This window comes from Wallemia ichthyophaga (genome assembly GCF_000400465.1).
Source record: "Wallemia ichthyophaga EXF-994 unplaced genomic scaffold scaffold2, whole genome shotgun sequence".
NCBI lineage: Eukaryota > Fungi > Basidiomycota > Wallemiomycetes > Wallemiales > Wallemiaceae > Wallemia > Wallemia ichthyophaga.
The window spans coordinates 74,145-96,788 of record NW_008806275.1 but is presented as its reverse complement, the minus strand read 5'-3'; the positions used below and the strand labels follow the sequence as shown (position 1 = coordinate 96,788).

The following is a 22,644-nucleotide window of genomic DNA, read 5'->3' as shown; positions in this document are numbered from 1 at the left end:
TGTTATAGGCTGACGTCGACGATGGAGTATATAACACCAATCGCGAAAGCATACGCGCGTAAATTACCATCACAGTTGTACAGTACCTGGGACAAGGAGCTCTTACCGCGATTATACGCCGTGATGGAGGATGGATACACGGTGCTCACGTCGAAACCGTCTGTGGAGAGTGTACTGCCGCTGGTGATTTCATTGCTGCTGATATATGCCACGGTGATAAGCCTCTACAACACAGCCAGATTCGTTATACGCACACTCCTCTTTCTACTCAAATGGACGGTAATAGTGAGCGTAGTGGTGGGGGTAATACAACTGAGCAGCAGCTATACGGGGAAGGATATCTCTGCCGTGGCTGGAGGAAGCACTTGGTCGCTGCTGGGATATTTGAGTGGCAGCGCTGCAACCAACCAAAATAAGAAATCCAGGCACACATGGGAGCGCAACGGGCGCAGAAGCGGCAACAAGCCCAGGAAGAGCAATAGCAAGAGCAAAGAGGATGTCAATGAGCTTATAAATAATATAATCAATTATGTACTGGGATAGATTTTAGTATTTTATATCGCACAACACATGTTGCCAACACACCACGAAAACAGAAATGATTGTCGGAGGCGTTGAATTGGATGATAAGCTTGTTTACACGCTTGCCGGGCTGGGCGTTGCTATTGGTTTGTATGCCAGCACTCAGTTGCAGCCTCAACAGCACGCAGACACGCACACACCCACGCAACAAAACTCACAAAAGAATAAGAAAGTCGGCGCTGGTAAGAATAAGAAGAAGAGCAAGAATACCACGCCTGCTTCTTCCGGTAGTCACGAGAGTGGTTTGAAGCAGCAGCAACAACAGCAGCCAGCAAAGAAGAATGCTCAACAGTCAGCTCAACAGCCAGCCCAGCAACCAGCCCAGCAACCAGCCCAGCAACCAGCCCAGCAACCCACCCAATCTAAAGCATCCAAGAAGAAAGCAAAAGCAGCACAGCAGCAGCAACAGCAATCAGAACAACCACAACAACCACAACAACCACAACAACCACAAAAACCACCCACCCACACCACCAACAAACTCACCACCGGAGAATTCAATGATGTAGACTCAGGCGAGTGGACTACCATCAACTCAAAGAAGAAGGCAACCACTCCAACCACTGAGAAGACTGGTTTCATTGAAGCGTCTGCCGTACCTCAAGAAGCCTCATCTACCTCACCACCACTCGACCAAGACGCCTGGGATAGAGCACCTGTCGTGTCTGCACAGTCTGCCCTCAATCCCGACAGCCAAATATACCAAGACGGCGACTGGACGTGGAGTGAGAAGGGTGGTGTTTCCAACCCCACTAACACCTTTAACACCCCGCTCGCTGAATCTACCCTCCTCCAGACCCATAATGCCATGGACATGCTCGATGACAGTCTCCAACCTGACCAGACGCACGCTCGCGTCATGCGTATTGCCAAAGACGTCAAACACACTCCCTCTGCTGACGACGGCTGGACTATGGCTGGATCCAAGAAGGTCGGCGTTAGAGGTGCGTGTCGGACCAACGTAACTACTTGTCTGACAATCCCACAGATGAACCAGTAGTTCCACCTCCCCAACCTCAACCGCCATCACAGGAAGAACAAACAAAAAAACAGCGCCAGAACGCTAAGAAGAAGGAAGCGAAAGCTGCCGTGAAGAGTCTCAACGAGAAAGAGAGACAAGATTCCCTCCGCCAACATAGACAGCAGCAGGGCCAGGTTCAGGGTCAGGGCGTTATGAAGACATCCTCCAAGAACCCTTGGGAAGTCCTCGCGCGTCGCGGAGACTCTGATCTTATTTGGGATTAGTCTGGGTCAAGTGTATAGAGTTCACCTTGGAAACACAACAATTTCACAGTTGAAACTGCTTTTTATCCTTTCAATTTTAATCGAAAAAATGCAAAACATGATTCAAATCAAGACAGCGGGCGCGTCCGAAAAGTAATGTAATAAGGCTATAATGCTATACATAATTCAGCCAGAGAAGAGAGTGTGAGAGAATGAGCGTGTGTGCTTCAAACAAACAAGACCATCTACTGCAAGTTCATAGCCAAGATACTTGGCTCATCGAGGCTATTATGCTGGTAGCCAAGCAACTGCACAGCGCCAGCTTCAGCGACGATCTTGGGTCTGGAAGAAGGGGATGAGTAGTGAGTAAAGTCCACGACGTGCTAACTGCAACCCACCCAAATTCGCCAATACCGAATCCGAGAAAACGTGAAATAAACACACGACTAAAGTGGCCGTGGGAGAAGATGACTACATCGCCCGAGCTCTTGGTTTCCACACCACGCTCTCTGTCGAGGAGGTGTGCAGCGTGTATATCTCTAATTTTCCTAACCAAGTTGTCAGCACGCGCGGAGACATCCGCTGCACTCTCCCCGTTCGGACAACCATCTGTCCAAATCCAGTGGTGGGGGTTGCGCGCCTTAATTTCGGCCGGTTTGAGTCCCTCGTAGTCGCCGTAAGTCCCTGTGGTGAGAGGTGTGTGAGATGTGACAAGCGAGCGTGTGCGAGTGTGTCACTGCACCGCTGTGCTGTAATATACTCACACTCCCTGGCATCCTCCACAATCTCGCGCTCAGCGACTGCGGGCAAGTTATCCTTGAACAGCAGCGTGAAAGTATCGATGGCGCGTTTCCTTGGGGAGAGCAATACGTGAGATATACGCCCAGGGTCGATGAGTTCTGCGTGTGCACAGGTGTATCAGCAGGGAGAAGCGCACACACCAACAGCAACACGCAAACTCACTCGCATCGCCCACTACGCGTGGCCCAAGCTTCTCAACGACCTCGGCGCCATGCTGCGTTAGCCCTATGTCCGTAGTTCCGGTATGGCGTCCGTTTTGCGACCACTCGGTTTGGCCTGCGTCGAGCCGTGTCAGCTGCGTGGTAGTCTTTGGTTCCTGCACACAACGCAAACGCACCGTGGCGTATCACAAATACTCGCGGGAATGGCTGCTTATTTGCGCTGTCTCCTCCCATCTTTGCAGCTGTTTGTAGTTATCCGACGAGAGCCATTTGTATTTTGGCAAAGTTGTGCATGTCATTTTATACAGTTCGTTGAGTAAGCAAGCACGCAAGCACACAAGCACACAAGCACACTCTACACACCAGCCTCACGCCAGACTGCTCCTGCTGCCCACCTCCTGGCTCGGGCGACCGGTCGTGAATGAGTCGTAGACGCCCCTCAGCCGTGCTATTTCGTCGCTCGACACCGACGGGTGGGTGATAGCGAATGCTTTCGACATGTGCTCGGCCGTAATCACGTGCGGAGTGGGTGATGTCGCAGTTGTATTTGCAGTCTTCTCTTGACTGTGTGGGGATTGCGGATGTGAGCTGCGCGACCCGAGGGCAGTGTGCGCTGACAGCAGCCTCTCGATGCGAGCATCCACCTCCTTCTCACCGGAGCGTGTGAGAGGGGTATCGCTGTGCAAGCTCCACGAGAATCCAGGCGCGGCTTTGTCTTCGTCTTCATCTTCTCTACTGGAGTGGTCGTTGTGGTCGTCACGCTCGACGTGGTGTTGCTCCCGCTTTTCCGCTTCCACTTCCTCACGCTTCGCCAACACCTCATGCACACACTCGAGATGTGCGTTATACACAAGCGCCTGCAAATCAGCACCGGTGAACTGCTCACATTGAGCGGCAATACTGGCGAGGTCGACGTCTGCGTCCAGGTGCATTGAACGTGTTAGAGCAGCGAGTATCTGAAGTGGAGTGGTGGGAGTGTTAGTAAGTACTAAGTACTAAGTAAAATGCAGTGTGGCAGCAAGCACGCCACCGCCCACATCCACTCACATCCACTCTGTCCTGCAAATCAGGCATATCGCACAGCAGCGCCTTGTCCAGCCGTCCAGGGCGGAGAAGAGCTGGATCAACAAGATCAGGCCGACTCGTTGCGGCAAGCACAAATACTCCGCTATCAAGCCCCTCTGCGCCGTCCATTTGCGTCAGCAACTGGTTAACCACCCGGTCTGTAACGCCCGTCGAATCGTGTCCTCTGTGTGAGTGTGTGATGTGAGTGAAACCTCTCTCTAGTCATGATTATCTTCACCCACCTCCTCGGCGCAATCGAGTCGAATTCGTCGAAAAATAGCACACACGGTTTCGCAGCTTTAGCGCGATCGAAAAGACTCCTTGTTGTAGCTTCACTCTGGCCGATATACTTATTGAGAAGTTCAGGGCCTTTAACGGAAATGAAATTGAGGCCGCATTCGCGCGCTACCGCGCTCGCGATTACCGTCTTTCCGCAGCCGGGGTAACCGTACAGCAAGAGGCCGGCACGCAGGCGAAGTGGGGAACGGTCAAAGAGGAGGGCATACTTGGTCGGCCACTCCAGCGTCTCTCTGATCATGCCCTTCACATGGCGCATCCCGCCTATATCCCCCCACTTCACACTGCTTTGCTGCAGATTCACTCCGCGTAAAGCTTGCGGGCGATATTGTGCGAGGGCTGCTTCGAAGTGGTGCGTGGCGACATGCAATTGTAACGTTGAGGATGGGCCATCTTCGTCGTGCGTCAGGGAGGCATGGTGTACTGCCCTCTCCAGCACACTTGTCACATCTACCGGCAGATACCCCTCCATTTCACTGGCAATAAGTAGCGTATTCACCCCGCTGAAATCAGCTATCCGGTGCTCGTCGAATAGTCGCAGCAGCATCTGGAGTGCGGAGGAGATGTGAGTGTCAGCAATTTAAATGGGAAAAGCAGCAAGCAGCCCAAAATAAACTTACCTCTCTGCGCGTCGTTTTAGATGGCGCAAGTAGTTTAATCTCCTTCCCAAACACACGCGAGGTATTAACGGCGGAGTGGAGGGAACCACTGGCCACACCCACCACAACCACGCCCTGCGGCAGATTGCGGTTGCAAGGTGAGAAGAGGCGAGCGAAGAGGTCAGCGAGTGTGCGCTGTCTGCCAGACTGGGTTGTGTTCTGGTCTGTTTCACTTTCCGGGGTTAGCAAAACATCGAGACCGTCGAGTATGATGACGGTGGGAGCACTCCAGTGAGCTTCCTCGAGTAGCAGCCGCAGCTTATCGTCTATAGTCGAAGCTTTCTCTTGCACCCACCCCGATACATCCTCATAGAGGCTGTGGGCGAATATCCGTACATCTTGGCTTATGTGATAAGCTATTGTCTTGGCTAGCGTCGTCTTGCCTGTGCTGGATCCACCAGTAATTAGCAGACCTAAAGAGCGCGAGTGAGAGTGATCACCTGGATACCCATCCTTTAATTCCACTTTCAGTTTCGACAGGGACATGCCGATAGAGCTGATGAGATAATCAGCAGCCTCTTCAACCAGAGCGTGGTGCCCAGGGAGGATATCGTCGTCAGCAGTACTAAAAAGTGGAGCGAGTATATCGTAGTCGTGGTATAGAATTTGAGAGTTTGAGTGAGAGTTTGAGAGGGAGCACGATACTAATTCGTACTGTTTCAACTGGAGGCGTTGGTGAGAGCCGAGCGGGAGGGCGACATGACCATCGACGAGGGTATCATCTGCTACGAGCGAGAGTGTGAGTGTAAGAGCAAGTTCCCGCTCTTGCTCGCTTGCGACGGGCTTGCTAGTGGCATTCTTCAACGCAGCGGCACCGCCCATTCCCAACGTCAGCCCAGCTGGCTCCACTTCCATACCGCCTTGCTTTCTCTTGTCGTTGTAGCGCGTGAGCGGGGACTTGAGGCGGGTGAGAGTCACCGTCGCGCTATCGTTCTCCTGTCCACAAAGACGGTGGACCAAGGCAGGATGGGCGTGGGCGAGGCCGGGCTCAGTGCGTGGATATACCCGCGCTGGTATGACGCGCGCGAGCTGTTGCACAGCCTGATCATCTTGGCTGTGCACGACGGGAGTGGGAGTGGGGCGGATAGTGGAAGAGGCACTGCTGCTAGGCGGGGGCCTGCGCAGTTTGGGAGCGAAAGCAACGTCGGTGTCGCGGTCAAGGCGCACCGCGGGAGTGGCTTGGGGGGAAAGAGAGGAGAAAGAGGTGGCAGGGTCTGTGGCTTCGACGCGAAAGGTCATGCTGGACTTGGAGGGAAGGTAGACGACCATTGGCTGATGCGTGGAGGCCAAACGCACTTGGGAAAGAAGATTCTGCTCGACATACTCGGCGTGCGCCTCGAGCAACTCCCAGTCGTCGGGCGTATCGGGTACCACATTCACCGACTTGGCAGTGGGGAGCGAGGAATGGAGCGAGACGGATACCTTTGTGCGCTGGGTGAGAGTGTGGTGGTTGCTGGGTGGCTACCCACGTTTGCGCCGTGGTCGAGTCGATAGGCAGCCGCAACGACGGGATCAATCTCGACAAAGTCTTCGATGGCGAGCGTGGCTATCGATGAGGCCATGCCAGACCAGCCCAGGTAGTACTCGCGGTCGCCGTGTCTGATGATAACAGCGAGAGATTGTGGTCGCTGAGGTCATATGAGATATGGACGCAGCGGGAATCGAACGCACGCTGCCTTTGGCGACCAGCTGGGAGTAGATGGATGGCGGCAGATTCACGAGGCTGGAGCCGAGCTGCGTGTACTTGATTTCAGGCATTGCAGATGGTTGTTGGAGATGAAGAGACGATAGAGATGCATTTGGACAATAGATATGGGGGTTGCAGCTTGTGCGTGTGGTGTTCACAGCGCATGCTGTATCTTGGTGTATCTTGGTGTACCTGATGTCGGGATCAATGGGGAGAGATGCACAGCGCAGAGATTCACAGCGTAGAGATACTGTACTTCAATAAACGCAACAAGCGACCCACCACTCTCAAGCGCCGCTGATCAGCTGATTACGCGCACAAACAAAAACCCCATCGTAATCTTCTCGAGGCGTAAAAAAAGATTCAAGTGTATTGCAAGGTATTTGTAGGGCTGATAATTGCACACGCTCACGCTACACTCCTGCACACTCCCCCAAAGCCCGATTTAAAGATTTTTATTTTTGGATTGGGGAAGACGGACGGGCTGGTATTCGCGGCAGTCTTAGTTCTGTACCATCTAGAGCAATAATTTAAAGTAAGTGAGATCTACGCGGCGCAGACAGCGCTAACACACACTAGCTAATGTAGGTGTACACGGCCACTCAACACCCAGCGCGCACACATCTGATCACCACAAACAGACCATGTCCTCTGCATCGATCCTTGAATACGACGGCAAAAGAATCGTCAGCTACTGGCTCCCAAGATCCCCTTCTGTGTCCAGCGACATTAAGCCTTCTCCTGGTTTCGTCTTCCCTGACGCAAAGGTTGCTCAAATCGCTTGGGACTCGGAATCCAACTCTATTACCCCTGACAACCAGCTTCCTGGCTGGGTCTTCACCGATAAGCTCGTCGTCAAGCCTGACCAGCTCATCAAGCGTAGAGGAAAGGCTGGCTTGCTCGGTATCAACAAGTCTTGGTCTGAAGGCGGCAAGCAATGGATCCAAGAAAGAGCTGGCAAGCAGCAACAAGTGAGTCTCGATGTTTTGTTTTGGTGAAAAATTTCTGAGACTCGACATAGGTCCAATCAGTTTCAGGCACCTTGAACAACTTTATTGCTGAGCCATTCGTTCCTCACCCACAAACAGACGAGTACTACGTCTGTATCCACTCAACTCGTGAAGGTGACAACATTCTCTTCACTGCTGAAGGTGGTGTTGACGTTGGTGATGTCGACTCAAAGGCTCAAAAGATCACTATTGCCCCAGTTGATGGTAAATTCCCAACTAGAGCTGAACTCAAGAGCGGTCTCGTCAAAGACGTTGATTCCAGCAAGCAAGACACTCTCATTGAGTTCTTGGAACGTCTCTACGCTGTCTACGTAGACCTCCACTTCGCTTATCTCGAAATCAACCCTCTTGTTTGCCTTGACGCCACCCCAACATCCCCACCAACAATGCACTTCCTCGATTTGGCTGCCAAGATTGATCAAACCGCTGACTACATTTGTGGTCCAAAGTGGTCAATTGCTCGTGATGACACTCCTTTAAACCAAGCTGTTTCTTCTGATCGTGGTCCTGCCATGGTTTGGCCTGCTCCTTTCGGTCGTGACTCCACCAAAGAAGAGGCCTACATCAAGAAACTTGATGGCTCAACTGGTGCCTCTTTGAAGCTCACCGTTTTAAAGCCAGAAGGTCGTATCTGGACCATGGTCGCTGGTGGTGGTGCTTCCGTTGTATACTCTGACGCAATTGCTGCTGCCGGTTTCGCTCACGAGCTCGCTAACTACGGTGAATACTCGGGTGCTCCTACTCAAGGCCAAACCTACGAGTACGCAAAGACTATTATTGACCTCATCACCCGCGGTGAGCCACACCCAGAAGGTAAACTTCTCATCATTGGTGGTGGTATTGCCAACTTTACAAACGTCGCTGCTACTTTCAAGGGTATCATCCAAGCCCTCAGAGAATACCAACAACCTCTTCAAAAGCACAACGTAAAGATCTACGTCCGTCGTGCTGGTCCAAACTACCAAGAAGGTCTCAAGGCAATGCGCTTGCTCGGTGAGTCTCTCGGTGTCGATATCAACGTCTACGGTCCAGAAACCCACATCACTGCTATTGTCCCACTCGCACTCGGTTTAACAAAGACTACCGCTCAAATCCAACCAACTACCGCAACCGCTGCTTCTATCCAAGCTTCTCAATCAGGTCAACCAGCTGACGTTGCAAACACTGCTCCTACCGTAGGATCAGTTGATGTTGCCTCTGGTGAGCGCACTCAACCAAAGGACGCCATCGTTACATTTGACACCAACAAGGAAGCTGGAAAGAGACCATCTTTCAGACCATTCGATGAAAACACCAGATGTCTCGTCTTTGGTCTTCAACCAAGAGCCATTCAAGGTATGCTTGACTTTGACTATTCATGTGGCCGTAAGAGCTCTTCTGTTGCTGCTATGATTTATCCATTCGGTGGTCACCACATTCAAAAGTTTTACTGGGGTACAAAGGAAACCTTACTTCCAGTTTACACTTCAGTTGAAGAAGCTATCGCCAAGCACCCAGACGCAGACTGTGTTGTCAACTTTGCTTCATCGCGTTCAGTTTTCGACTCTGTGATGGATATACTTGACTTCCCACAAATCAAGTCAATTGCAATCATCGCTGAAGGTGTTCCAGAGCGTTTCGCTAGAGAAATTCTCGTCAAGGCTGAGAAGAAGGGTACTCTCATCATTGGTCCAGCAACTGTTGGTGGTATCAAGCCAGGCTGCTTCCGTATTGGTAACTCTGGTGGTATGATGGACAACATTCTCTCCTCAAAGCTCTACAGATCAGGTTCAGTTGGTTACGTCTCCAAGTCAGGTGGTATGTCTAACGAGTTGAACAACATACTCTCAATCGTCACCGACGGTACCTACGAAGGTATTGCTATTGGTGGTGACCGTTACCCAGGTTCAACCTTTATTGATCACTTGTTGCGCTACGAGGCTGATCCAAGCTGCAAATTGCTTATGTTGCTTGGTGAAGTTGGTGGTGTTGAGGAATACCGCGTCATCGATGCTGTCAAGAAGGGTATCATTAAGAAGCCAATTGTTGCTTGGTCTATTGGTACTTGCGCTAAGATGTTCAGCACCGAAGTTCAGTTCGGTCACGCCGGTTCGATGGCAAACTCAGACTCTGAAACTGCTGATGCCAAGAACACTGCTATGAGAAACGCAGGCTTTATCGTTCCAGAAACCTTTGAAGAGCTCCCAGATGTCCTTCGTGCCGCTTACGAGGATCTCGTCAAGAAGGGACAAATCACACCAAGATCAGAACCACAACCACCAACTATCCCAATGGACTACAAGTGGGCACAAGTGGGTCTTAAAGTATGTTTGAAAGAGTGCACCAGTTAACCACACAACACAGGAACTTGGTATGATCCGTAAACCAGCTGCATTCATTTCTACCATCTCCGATGAGCGTGGTCAAGAACTCCTCTACAATGGTATGAAGATTAGTGATGTATTTAAGGAAGAAATCGGTATCGGTGGTGTTATGTCGCTCTTGTGGTTCAAGAGACGTATGCCAGGCTACGCATGCAAGTTCCTTGAAATTGCTCTCCAATTAACAGCAGACCATGGACCAGCTGTATCTGGAGCAATGAACACTATCGTTACTGCACGTGCAGGAAAGGACTTGATCTCAGCACTCTGCTCAGGTTTGTTGACTATCGGTGATAGATTCGGTGGTGCTCTCGACGGTGCAGCAAATGAGTTCACTAGAGGTGTCGAATCTGGTCTTTCTCCAAGAGAGTTTGTTGACTCTATGAGAAAGCAAAACAGATTAATTCCAGGTATCGGTCACAAGATTAAGTCAAAGACTAACCCAGACTTGCGTGTTGAGTTGGTTAAGGACTTTGTTATGAAGAACTTCCCATCTCACGCTACTATGGACTACGCACTCGGTGTTGAGAATGTTACGTCATCGAAGAAGGACTCACTCATTCTTAACGTTGATGGATGTATCGCAGCTGCATTCTGTGATCTCCTCAAATGCTCCGGTGCATTCAACGAAGAAGAGGCTAGAGATTATATGAAGATTGGTACTCTCAACGGTCTCTTCGTCTTGGGTAGAACAATCGGTTTCATTGGTCACTTCTTGGACCAAAAGAGACTCAGACAACCACTCTACAGACACCCTGCTGACGATATCTTTATTGATCTCAACCGTGTTGAAGTTGCACCAAAGAACTAGACTCTTTTTCTCTTTAATCTTGATTCTGTTTTAGTAATTTTCACGGTTTAATAAATCTCATCTTTCATCCTATCCAGCATCTAGTTTCTAGTATGATAAACAATGTGACGAATGTATGCAGCTAATTGCTGATTGCGTTAGAAATACAAAGAAGAGAGACTGCTGTGGTTGCTAGGGTGTGATACAGTTAAGGCGAGTTGAGCTGGGTTTATGATACGCTGTGCTGATATGTAATGTGTGTTCTCCTAGTTGTTGATGTTAATGCTATTGTTATGCTTCCAGAGCAAATGTAATCCGTCAACCACGACATCCCTCCAGACGCAATTTGAGCATATCATACTATTGATATCTCTGATTAGACCGTTCGACAAAATAAGCTTATCTCCAGCACCAGCTCTGGGGAGGACATTTACGACTGCATGAATAAGTTTCTCCACACTACCGTACCTGTTGAGGAGTCCCGCAGCGTTTTGATTTGAGAGTATCCAGTTGAGTGAGTTTGCTGGTAGTTTTGGTGCTGTGGGCTGCGTGAGTATTGTTTGTTTAAATGTACTAATCTTGCTCACAACCAAGCTGAGTTACGCTGAAATTGCGAGTGCAGCCACCTGGGGTGATATTATCACAGCTGTATGAACCACAGCAGCTGCATCTACTCCCGACGTCTGGAAACTTAGATGGAATGAACTTGTAGCACCCAAGGCACTCTTCATGATGGAGTATCCCGATTTCTCTGAATTTGTCTCCTCTAATCATGTTACTGTGCCAGCTCTCTGTGTCTCTCTTTGTCTTCTTCTTTACGATGGAGTATGTCTGTGGACAGTGATAGCCAGTTGTGTTGGCAGGATCACAGCAAATGCATGCGCTGAATGTAGCTGTAAGTAGGCATGGTAGCTGCAGCAACCCACACTTACTAATCGATTTCAACCAATTCCCCATTTACCTTCTCCATCCGTTGCACTCTGTCGAATGCTTGCATTTCCGGTGAAGATTGGCAACCCGACGAAGAGTCACTGACTAGATCTGGTACTTCTGCTGAATTCATTGTATGTACACAACTGTGATTGTTATTTTTCAACAAGGCTCCTCTTTATTCACGAAAGCCAAGAAACTTTTCAGCCAATGACACCAATCTCTTTCTTTTTCCAAAAGCGTACAGAAATCCTCAATTAATATATAGCCCCACCGATCAAGCCGTGCCAGTTGACTCACCATTCCGATTGCGTGCCTTGATTGACATTCCTTAGATGACGGTGATTATTGTCATGAAAATTTACTTTTCTACTTATTTTACAGAAGTGCAAGAAGAACATTCACAGCCTTTCCGCAATGCCCCTCTAGCTCCTCTCTACTTTCTCTCACCGAATCAACCGATGGACTCTTGCCGATGATGGCATTTCTCAATCCAATAGCTTTCAAGGTGGAGCTTTCTGACGACAGCAGTACTTTCATAATAGGTGTCTGCCCCTGTGTAACTAGCTCCCCTTTAGCCTGTATCACAGCGACCATGACATCGAGCATGATATCTGTGTACTCAACGGGAAATGCCTGTGACAGAAAGCCGAAGTGTGAGCGGGAGCACCACTGAATTAAATCCAATACGCACGTCCATTACATCACACACCACGTCGCCTTCCCTGAGTGACAACTGGCTACCAAGGTGAGTCAGCACGGCAGAAGCGGCAAGAGTGCCATCAACGACGAGCTGGAGAAGCTATTGCAGGAGAGTGTGAGCGACTCACGCAGTATCATACATTACATCACCACCTACCAATCTCAGCAGCCGCTTTGAAATATCCACCCGCTGGATACTCTCAGATGCCATCTTGGCAGCGAGCAGCTCGTGGTGATTTTCGCGTACCCTGATGCCTACGCTTGGCGAGCAGCTCAGCGGGGAGAGCTTCGTCGGGGCTTCGAAACCCGCCAGAACCGCATCTAGTGCCGAGCTAGCGTCATATCGGACATCGCGCAGATTCGCCATGAGGTGGGTAGGCTGACTATTTCTCGCCTGCATTTCCCAAACACTCACAACGAATCCGAAAAATGCCCATGCATCCTGATCAATGATGCCATCTAAGTTCAAATTCACATTCCCGTTCACGCCGATATGGACATTCTCTTCTGCCGCATTATTATTGATGTCATTCTTCCTCTCACTCTTATTCCTGCTGTTCATGCCGAGCAGATCCCATATACACCTACACTTGTTTACCTCCGCAGCGCCCTTCTCGAGGACTGTATCGGGTGCATGCTTGTGTGCAACGGACATTGTCCGCCGGTAACTTGGCAAAGCGTTGAGAATAATTTCGAGATGGTCTTTCCCGCTGTCTTCAAACACACTGCCAGATTGCATCTCAAGCAGTCTTGTAAGTAGACGCAGTGAGCTACTCGCCATCTTCTCGTCAAACGCGGCAACATCGACGGTGTCATGGCGTGTGTTTGTGTTTGTATTTATGTGTGGTTGCTGCTGCTTCTTACTTCTCCCTCTCGTCCCCACGCCGCTGTTCGAATCACCGCTCTTTCTCACCGTCGGGACCAGTGAAATGTATACAAATTGCTGTATGTAGTTTCTGTGTGACGTCTGAGAGTGCGAATAATCAAAAACTGGAAACCTACTCCGATGGCAAATATCCTGGACAACGGATATTCTCAAAGTTACTCAATCCAGATTCATCTAGAGCACTTTGAGTACCTTATATTCCACAGAACAACCCCACTCACAGCTCCCTTCATCCATGCTGATCGACGCGTACTGCTCCCAGCTCCGCGGCATTCGCTCATCCTGTCTGCTCTTAATTGAGGTCATCGTTGTACGCTTGATTAAACATGATATTATCATAAGCAAAATAATACATTTACATTAAATAAATTACTCGTTATCGTTATCGTTGTTCTTGTCGTTGGCGCGGGCGTCACTCTCACCGTTTATGCGACAAGGGCGATGGAGGTGCGCTGCTGTGATCATCAATCGACGTAGACGGAGAGTGACCCGGTCTTGAGTTCGAATTTGAATTCACACTTCCTGATCTCGTGTTTCTGTATATCGGTCCTGCACCCACACTCGAAGCCACCATCATCGGCAAAACCGACAAAGCATCGAGATGTGTGTGCTTCGCTGACAAAGGTGATGTGCTACCATTATCTGGCGTCGTTGTCCCGCTATTGGTTTTGGAATGTGGGTAGAGTGTTTCGGATAGTTCTTGGATTGGATGTCTGACAATACGTCTTGATTTCTGCACAACTGATGAACCTCTGATACGCCCACCACGCAGCATCGACAGCAGCTGAAGTGAATCGTATATTGGATCCTCTCCTTTCTTTGATGGTTCACCCATATTGATTGGCAGTCGATGTGGGTCGGGGAACATACCCCACTGCGTCAGCTTTCTTTCGATGGGTTCATCCGGTATAAATCTGAAAAGAGCTCCAATGATAAGAGAGCAGAATCCACAAATAACAGATATCGCCCAATCTCTTCCACCTAATCTTGTGACGGAGAATGCAGCGCCACCAACAAAGATAATCAAGACTTGTCCACCGACCATGATGCAGAACATAACGATAAACCACCAATTCTTGTGAATACCCTCAAACACATTCAGCTTGTTGTCCAATCTACGGCAGTTGATTTGGTTGAAAATCTGACACCAGACAAATGCGTTAAATACTAATGATTTCAATTGAGTGCCTTGTGCGCTGAATTCTGCTGCTTCTTCATCCGTAGTGTAACTCGTTCTATAACCAAGTATCTGTCTACCTGCAAAGTGCAAGACAAATACAACTGCCGTTTTGTACAGCGATTGAGATGTGATTACCTTCAACATACTCGCATTGATGATTGGTGAGCCTGGTATTTCTGGTTTGCGGTTGAGTACTGTTGGTGTTGCAGGGTCAGTGGCCAGCGCTAATGCGGCGAATGTGTCCATTATCAAGTTCACCCAAAGCAGCTGAACAGCCGACAAGACAGACTCTTCCGAATCTGATGCAATTGCCGTGACAAAGACAATGAGAATTGCTGTCACATTGACTGAGAGCTGGAATTGCAAGAACTTCTTTACCGAGTCGTTCACACACCTGCCCCACATTATAGCTGAGACAATTGAAGCGAACTAGAAAGGTGTAAGTGGGTTGCAAGAGCACATTTAAAGTTAATCCACCCACATTATCATCCATGAGAATGATCGAGGAGGCCTCCTTGGCTACCTCAGTACCAGCGATACCCATTGAAAAACCGACATTGGCAGCCTTCAAGGCAGGTGCATCGTTTGTACCATCACCAGTGACACCGACAGTCTCCGAATGAGACTTTCTGAGCGTCTGAACTAGCATCTTCTTGTCATCGGGAGATGATCTAGCAAGAACCTGCAGATTCGGAACACAACTTATTCTGTCGTATTCACTGAGATTTCTGAATTCGACTCCTTCCATAACGATACCACCTTCGGTCAGGATCCCACATTGTCTAGCGATAGATTGCGCAGTCAGTACATTGTCACCAGTACACATCTTTACTTTAACGCCGGCCATTTGAGCTCTCTTTACGGCGTCAGATACACCAGGTCTAAGAGGGTCTTCTATACCAGTAATGCCGACCAATGTCAAGTCCGTCGCAATGCTATCATATTCAACATCTCCAGTCTCGTCAATTGATGCCTTCTTCGGTGGCCACTCAGCGAAGTCTTTATAGCATAAGGCTATAGTGCGCAACGACTGCGTTGCATAGAACTTGATGGTTTCGTTCAAGCTCTCACGGTCAGCCTGGGACATATCAAACACTGGTATATCTTCAGAATCAGTTTCATCAATTGAAACACTCTTGGTTGCAAGCCCTGCAAGCACCTCTGATGCACCCTTCACGTATAACCTGTAGTGACCGTCGCTGAGCTTCACAACCATACCCATAGCTTTGCGTGCGGATGAGAAGGGTATCATTTGCGCTATCTCGGCTGATTCACGGGCGTTCCGCCAGTCATCCCATTGACGCTCTTTAGCGAAGCGCAAGAGTGCGGTTTCGGTCTTTGAGCCGACAAATTCAATTTCACCAGTCTCCTTGTTCTTGTCTTCGAAAGCTGTAGAGTTGATCGCTATACTGTCAAACAACAGCTTGCGGAGTGGACCCTTGATGTGATTGGATAGATCATTGGAGTCAACAGTAAAGTTTCCGCCAGTGTACTTTTCATCGCTATTCAGTTGGTCTGCATTTGACCTTGCTGCGTTTTCTTCAAGCCGTATGACGAACTTAGCATTGATTCCAATGGTGCCAGCGACGACGCTCATCACATTCTGCGTAACTGTGACATATTAGGAGGTGTTAAACATGCTCAAGAAGGCTATACCCACGCGTTCCAGTCTTGTCTGTACATACAGCAGTTGCATTCGCCATTGTCTCACAAGAAGCAAGAAGGCGGACGAGAAGGTTGGCCTTGGTCATACGCTTGGTGGCAAAAGCGAGAGCTAGAGTGACAGCGAGCGGAAGTCCTTCAGGGACCGCAACGACAATGAGAGTGACCGATATGATGAGAATCTCAATGAAATTCTGACCCTTCTCGCGCGGGGTTCTGTCTGGATTCTCTTTCAATCCCACGAAGAATCTTATCATGAGGGCGATGAAGAGGAGCAAACCAGCAACAGAAGCCACCTTTGCAATCAACTCTGCCAAGTCGTTCAGTTTGCTTTGAAGGGGAGTGCCTTCGTCATCTTCGTCATTTAGACTGGCAAGGATACGACCGTTGTAGGATTGCAGACCGACGGCAACGACGATCATTTCACCCACGCCCTCGGTAATCTTGGAACCGGATAGCAAGAAGCAATCCTTCTTTTGACTCTTAGTTTTGTCGTGTTCGCTGAGGGTGTCAAGATACGATGCATAATCGTCAAAGGTGACCTTCTTAATGGCATCAGATTCACCAGTCGCTGCAGACTCGTCTGCCTTGATGTTGTGACCTCCGATAAAGACGCCATCGACAGGCAAGATGTCGCCTGTTTCGAGCTGCAGTATGTCGCCGACGAGGACATCCTTGATGCTTATGTGCTGTTCATTGCCATCTCTTTTAACTTTCACATCTCTGTCTTCCTTCTTCTTGTTTAGTTGCATGAACTGTAGCTCCTTTTGATAGTCATTAATACTGCCGACGAGGACGACGATTATGATGGCGATGAGGATGGCGACACCCTCGACCCACTCGACTTGTGGTTCTGTGCAGTATGCGTCATATCTCCCCGTTGCGTCATTGTAGCATCTGATAACGGGTGCGGGGAAATCCACAGCCTGATATATACCCAAAGCTAGGGCGACAATCGCAGCTACTATGAGGAGTTGCAGCAGCTTGTCTTCCATAGCCATCCACATAAGCTGGAAAAAGTTCTTGGTTTCTTTCGGTGGAATCTCGTTCTTGTCGTACACACGCTGCCTTTCTAAGCCGCTGGCTTCGCTGGCGGAACCCGCTCTTCCCTGGGGAGGACCACTGGGGTCTGGCTTGCCACTGAGGGAATAGGCCTCGGCACGGAGACCATCGCGAAGATCAGTTCCTAGGCCACGAGCAAGACCATCAATGCCGCCGATATCGTCGCGCAGAGTGTCAAACTGTTTGTAGCCGACGCAGTCAGTGAGGATGTGTGGCTGGAAGGCGAAGGCGCCGAGGTTATCGACGCGGCGTGGCTCGAGTGGTTTCTTCTCCTTTTTCTCCTTCTTCTTCTTCTTTGGGGGTGTACTGGGTGCGCTGGGAGTGCTATAGCTTGTGCTAGCATTATCGTCTGTAAAAGGGTCTTTGGAGGTGGTGGGGACAGCCAGCGACTCGGAGTTTCTGCGGTCGTTTGTGTAGCTCGGTTGGGGCGAATTGGGACTCGTCTCTATCGTAATCTTAGGTGGTTCCATAGCTTGATTGTCAAACCTTCAGTGGTTGCCTTGTGAGAGTGAGTTTGAGTATGTGATTAGGATAAGACTAACAATGTTAAAGTTGTTGGTGGCAGACGTAAGAATTCAAGAAAGGAAAGTCCATGTTCCAACAAGGATAGTAGATAGTTCTCAATGGAAATCATTATGACGTTTCCTTCGAGAATCTAAACCAAATTGCTTTATCGTAGGTGAGGTTCAGGTTAGGCTTAATATTTAATAAGCACCATCAAATTTCAGGACTTGTTTGTTCATTATCCCTTTATTTCTCCTGTGAGCCGTCTCATCTGATTCGTAAGATTTTTCCAAAAAGAAGTCTGAAGTCTGAAGTCTGATGAAGCGAGGAAAGCCCTGGCTACTCAGATGAGCTTTGTCACCTTTATTCTATTTCAACACCAATTGAATCTATTTCTCATTATCTCAAAATCGCTTTCTATCCGCTTGTGATCAACGCATTATAGTGCTGGTCTTGAAGCGTTGTGGGCTGAGTGGTGAGTGAAAAGGTGGTCGATTTGTATTTGTTGTTGTAGTTGAACTACTTCTATCTCCTTTCTCCTTTTGCAAATGTGCCCATCTTGCTAAAACAAAGTTAACCTGCCTATGAAAAATCACGTACTTTTTGAGTGGGAGCGTAGAAATCCAGGTAACTTGAGGACAGACACAAGGCTTTCCTTCATTTTGATCTTTGTGTTTGCGTAGCAGTCCTCTTGCGCAGTGCTTAATCCCTGAGTCAAGGATTGAGCACAGCTCTGCTACTGCTCATTGATATTTGAAGTAAATAAACGACATTATTCCTGAGAATAAGGTTGTTTGGGCGATTTTGGTTGGATTAAGATTTTCCGGCTCGAATGACTTTGGTTTTGGAAGAGATTTAATGGAAAAGTCTTCTAAATGAAATGGTGTTAATCTGTCATAGCTGGATAATTGTAGTGCTTTAGTATGTTTGCCGATGAAGCAACCCAAATAATTCGTATAAGCTATTGTTACCGGTACCATGTGTAAAGGGAAATCTATGTAGCTCATTGGATCGTAAATTGCTATTTATAAGTTTTAATCATAATCAGCAGCCAAGAACATTTCAACTTGTGGACTGACTTACGAGAATTTTCTTTTGTTCACGCAATATATGATTCATATTAAGGTAAGTGGTGTATTTCAATTAGATCTAGCAATGCATTTGTCTAAATAACAACAATATCATTCAACTTGACGACATAGTTCGATGTCCCCAATGACAGGACCATCTCCCTTAACTTGTGCACACCGGGTGCGGTGCATACGAGTGGTATATTGACCATCTCCGCCTGCTGCGGCTGCACTGTCCTTTCAAAAATCCTCGTCGGCACAGTCAGCCCCTCCATTTTATCCCTCACGCTCAACGTGCACTCCACCTCTTTACTGATCGAGTTATTGAACAGACTGACGTCGACGCTCAACCTTAACTCAGGTTCTTGTTCGAAAAGGTGGTTGATAGTCGATGGCGTGTAAGTGTTAACGATGATCGGCATGTCGTTCACGTTGTAGCGACTCTTGCTCAGCTCCACTAGTGTTCTTTCGCGCTCTTTGATTGTCGACGCGTACAAGACGCTCCTGACATCTTTCGACTGCTTCACCCTCTCCGCTATCCTCCCCGTAAGTCCCTCTCGCGCGCCCATCACCAGTCCCGATACAAGCGCGTGTCCGACCCTGTCGCCCATCCGCCAGCACACCATTACGTCCCCCTCACCCATCTCCATGAGCGGGAACAGGTGAGGCTGCAAGTCCTTGTGCAAGCTTTTGAATTCGTGTGCCAGTGTGATCTGCCGGAGGTTGCGTCTAGCGTTCATCATGATATTCAAGAGCGATGTCTGAGTAAATGGGATGTATTCATCCGTTGCGTTGGCGAGGTGTGTGGCGAGCACATGCACAGGCGGTGGGTGCGTATCTGCCATATCTTTGCCCTGCAAATACGTCGCCATCCTGTCCACCATGTACTCTTGCGTCCTATATCCATCCGACGCTACGTACTCCTCACTTAATTCCGCCCTGAAATGCTGTTTGACCATTTCCTCAAAACTCAGCGACATCTCCTGCAGATCCCCTACGCATTTCCATGCAGGAGATACAAACGTCACTTGCGTTATGTCTACCTGCGAATCAGGCACCACATTCTCTATCTCAAGCGAAAGCTCGTAGCCGCCGACTGGCGCCTTGCTTGGATGTGCGGCGAGTTTCACATCCACCACTGGTCGAATATCGACTATGTGCAGCAATCTTTTGACGCTGTGTTGAGAGTGCCAAGTGCGCTGCGATCTTTCATGCTGTGATGTGCTAGGTTGTAAAGTGCGATCCTATCCTGAGTTAGCTGAGTAAGTGCAACTAAACAAAACACACCTTCTGCTTGTACGTGATAAGTAGATGGAGTGCTCGCTTGCCCACGCCATCGCCTCTGACGAGCACGGGAATGGACATCTTCTCCCCGCTTCTGATACTCTCATGGAGGGCCAACGGCTGAGTGGGCAGCAAGTTGTTCTCGACACGACACTTCTCATTACTCGCACCTTTTTGCTGTTTGTAAAAATCGAGCGCACTATCTATCCCGCCATCCACACCGAGCACAACAAAGGACTGCTCATTAACCGCCACTCGAATATCGTCCACATCCAATAGCCCGGTGTTGTTGAGGACGAGGTGAGCTAAACGCCCCTCGCCCAAACCCATGCGCTGCGGGACACCCACTAAGCTCGCCGACAGCTTCGGGGACGCTTCGTGGGCTCTAACCTGTAGTGATAAGTCGGGCGCATAGAATCTGCCGATGCGCTGCTCTTTGGTATCGTTCAGTCTCCGTCCATTCCTCGTCAATGACTCTGTAAACCTCGCAAGCCCGTCCAGTGTGAAGGAAACGCTGCTGAGTTTAACGGCAGATGGGGTGGGTATACTGCATTTGAAGGTAAGCGGAAGGGCTTGCATGGCAGCCAGTTCCACCAAATTGTCGAGTCGCTCCACATCCACCCTCCCATCGCCATCGAAGTTGAGCTCCAGGTCGCTCAAAGTTATGCCGCCATGGAAAGGGTTGCGGGGGAATATTTGGACGTGGAAGGTTTCTCCTGCGTCTACGTCGACACTTGCATCAGGCTTGCTGCTATCTACATCCAGCGTTTGCTCAAGGCTGCTGAAAATAGCCTCCGATCTCCTGCTCGTGGTGGAATTCTGACTTTGGTCGTAGATAACAGTCGCTGACTTATCGAAAAAAGGGAATGGGAGTGATAGGGATTTCACATCAACGCCCTCTTCTTTAACACTCAGTCTCCAATTATCTAGCAGCGCTTCATCACCATCATAGCGCAGTGCCTCAGTGAAAAGATTAGCAGCCTCCTGCTTGTTGGACTCACTAGCTAGCCTACCTAGAGCTTGCACGACAAAGGGGAATTTTCTAGTATCGCAGTGAGAGTAGCACCATCTAGCATGTTCCAATTTCCCATTGGCTTCGTATAAAGATGCTGCCCTGGCATAGTAGAGACACGCCTTGCGCTTGTAAGGTCTAACGTGGTTTTCATACGCCAATGCAGCCTCACTGAGCATTATGGCGTGGTGCACAGCACCTCCGCTGGCCGCACCGATGAGTGCTGCAGGTATGACTAGACCAGATGATCCGCGCGCTCTGAATGACTCGACGAATAGTATCGTAGCACGCACAGCCTGCGCGCTGTCATTACGTTCTCCCGTCTCACCCCACACGCGCGAAGCTTCTTTGAGGTGCTCCAGTGTGAGGTCGAGTGTCGACGTTGGAGAGTGCGGAGAGAGAAGATGCGATAGCCCCAGCATCTCGTTAGCAGAGGCTGCGTAGTGATATGCTTCGGGCTCCTCGGCCACATCTCGCCGCGTCTGACTGTATACCTGAGCTGAGAGCTTGTAGTCACGTAACATGAAAGCAAAGTCTGCCAGTCTGCGGAAGGTAGCTTCGTGGGTAGTTGATGGGTATCTTGGAGTGTGAATGTTAATATGAGAATGTCGACGTAACGCTTATGCTACAGCTTCACACAAACACACCACTTACATCTTCTCTGAGCTGATAAACGATCCTGGCGAAGCAGCGCTGTTGATAGCTCTAGCGGGTGATTGCTGCGCAGTCCACTTCCTCGAAACGCCAAAGGAAGAGAACAGCTTATTAGCGAATCCCTTCCTATTTGCAACGAACTGGGTTGGAGCTTATTTAGCAAGTTTTAAAAGCCACCAAGAACCAACTTACCAGCTGGTTCCAGTCACGAGTGCATTTTTCCATCCATGGTATGAGTGATTGGACGACAAGCTCCCTGACGAACGCCCTCACGACGGTGAGATCTGAAGCGTCGAGACTGTGACCGCTAGCGTTTCCGTACGTGCGAGCAACGAGATCGTCATTGGTATGTACGCCTGCTTTGTCCTTAGAGTTGATAATTAGCATAGCACAGTGAATCCCATGTGCCCTCTTAGCCTTCTCCAGCAGCTCACGCGCGCCATCCATACTAATACTGCCATCCTGTGAATCGTGTATGAGGACGTAGTATCGGAGGACATAGTTGGGCGTCGCGTTCATGTATGTGCGCTTGGCATAGGCATCTGGCAGCGACACCTGCTGAGCGAGTCGAGCGAGCTGTGCTATGGGATCGCTGTGTGTCGTGGTCGTTGCGAGGATAAATGCTGCCGGATGATGGAAGGTGGAGTACGGGAGGAGGTCGTGGTGGGAGAGAACTGCGTCTACGAAATGATCATACTGATTGAGTGGATTCTGTGCACCGTGTACATCCAATGCATCATTTGCTGCGTTCTCTACGACGCTGTGCAACTCATCGGCGTCGGCATCAAGCTGAGCGAGCTCATTGAAGCGTAGATAGAAGGAGGGTGCGTGGTGCGTTTCCAAGAGACTCGTCCGCAGAGGTACATTATGCAATACGTCGAATGGACGCAAGAGATCTGATAGCGTGGAGATCGAATTAGACCGTCCGAGGAGATCTTCGACGCTGCTATCTGCGAGTATTGATAGTAGCGGACTGAAATATCGGTGGATCTTATGGAAGTCTCCCATAGGCGTGGTGTTGGTGATGGTGGTAGTGAGGAAGATAATAAAACTGGGCAAACG

The 22,644-nt window shown here is 49.4% G+C and overlaps 9 protein-coding genes across 9 annotated transcripts; 3 read left to right on the top strand and 6 right to left on the bottom strand.

Annotated features, from left to right (window-relative positions):
- Nucleotides 1-21: 21 nt before the first annotated feature.
- On the top strand, nt 22-543 carry J056_002007 (uncharacterized protein; the record flags this gene model as incomplete). Its single annotated transcript, XM_009267871.1, has 1 exon — nt 22-543. One exon carries the CDS (start codon nt 22-24, stop codon nt 541-543), a length of 522 nt encoding a protein of 173 aa, XP_009266146.1.
- A 55-nt stretch (nt 544-598) lies between these two features.
- Nucleotides 599-1,827, top strand: J056_002006 (uncharacterized protein; the record flags this gene model as incomplete). The annotated part of the gene is made up of 2 exons (XM_009267870.1): nt 599-1,526; nt 1,571-1,827. The coding sequence occupies 2 exons, from the start codon at nt 599-601 to the stop codon at nt 1,825-1,827; spliced, it is 1,185 nt and encodes a 394-aa protein (XP_009266145.1).
- Nucleotides 1,828-2,051: 224 nt separating this feature from the next.
- On the bottom strand, nt 2,052-3,002 carry J056_002005 (Sedoheptulose 1,7-bisphosphatase; the record flags this gene model as incomplete). The annotated part of the gene is made up of 5 exons (XM_009267869.1): nt 2,052-2,148; nt 2,205-2,490; nt 2,571-2,705; nt 2,770-2,883; nt 2,945-3,002. The coding sequence occupies 5 exons, from the start codon at nt 3,000-3,002 to the stop codon at nt 2,052-2,054; spliced, it is 690 nt and encodes a 229-aa protein (XP_009266144.1).
- A 134-nt stretch (nt 3,003-3,136) lies between these two features.
- On the bottom strand, nt 3,137-6,547 carry J056_002004 (Peroxisome biosynthesis protein PAS1; the record flags this gene model as incomplete). The annotated part of the gene is made up of 6 exons (XM_009267868.1): nt 3,137-3,724; nt 3,816-4,017; nt 4,076-4,677; nt 4,751-6,211; nt 6,259-6,417; nt 6,461-6,547. 6 exons carry the CDS (start codon nt 6,545-6,547, stop codon nt 3,137-3,139), a joined length of 3,099 nt encoding a protein of 1,032 aa, XP_009266143.1.
- A 573-nt stretch (nt 6,548-7,120) lies between these two features.
- Nucleotides 7,121-10,657, top strand: J056_002003 (ATP-citrate synthase; the record flags this gene model as incomplete). Its single annotated transcript, XM_009267867.1, has 3 exons — nt 7,121-7,447; nt 7,498-9,777; nt 9,830-10,657. 3 exons carry the CDS (start codon nt 7,121-7,123, stop codon nt 10,655-10,657), a joined length of 3,435 nt encoding a protein of 1,144 aa, XP_009266142.1.
- A 245-nt stretch (nt 10,658-10,902) lies between these two features.
- J056_002002 (uncharacterized protein) lies at nt 10,903-11,699 on the bottom strand (the record flags this gene model as incomplete). The annotated part of the gene is made up of 3 exons (XM_009267866.1): nt 10,903-11,174; nt 11,224-11,519; nt 11,569-11,699. 3 exons carry the CDS (start codon nt 11,697-11,699, stop codon nt 10,903-10,905), a joined length of 699 nt encoding a protein of 232 aa, XP_009266141.1.
- Nucleotides 11,700-11,944: 245 nt separating this feature from the next.
- J056_002001 (uncharacterized protein) lies at nt 11,945-13,460 on the bottom strand (the record flags this gene model as incomplete). The annotated part of the gene is made up of 5 exons (XM_009267865.1): nt 11,945-12,202; nt 12,261-12,368; nt 12,426-13,224; nt 13,271-13,328; nt 13,376-13,460. The coding sequence occupies 5 exons, from the start codon at nt 13,458-13,460 to the stop codon at nt 11,945-11,947; spliced, it is 1,308 nt and encodes a 435-aa protein (XP_009266140.1).
- Nucleotides 13,461-13,572: 112 nt separating this feature from the next.
- Nucleotides 13,573-17,528, bottom strand: J056_002000 (Calcium-transporting ATPase 2; the record flags this gene model as incomplete). Its single annotated transcript, XM_009267864.1, has 3 exons — nt 13,573-14,763; nt 14,816-15,945; nt 15,995-17,528. 3 exons carry the CDS (start codon nt 17,526-17,528, stop codon nt 13,573-13,575), a joined length of 3,855 nt encoding a protein of 1,284 aa, XP_009266139.1.
- A 1,199-nt stretch (nt 17,529-18,727) lies between these two features.
- On the bottom strand, nt 18,728-22,590 carry J056_001999 (Trafficking protein particle complex subunit 8; the record flags this gene model as incomplete). The annotated part of the gene is made up of 4 exons (XM_009267863.1): nt 18,728-19,876; nt 19,920-21,507; nt 21,583-21,722; nt 21,775-22,590. 4 exons carry the CDS (start codon nt 22,588-22,590, stop codon nt 18,728-18,730), a joined length of 3,693 nt encoding a protein of 1,230 aa, XP_009266138.1.
- Between the last annotated feature and the right edge of the window lie 54 nt (nt 22,591-22,644).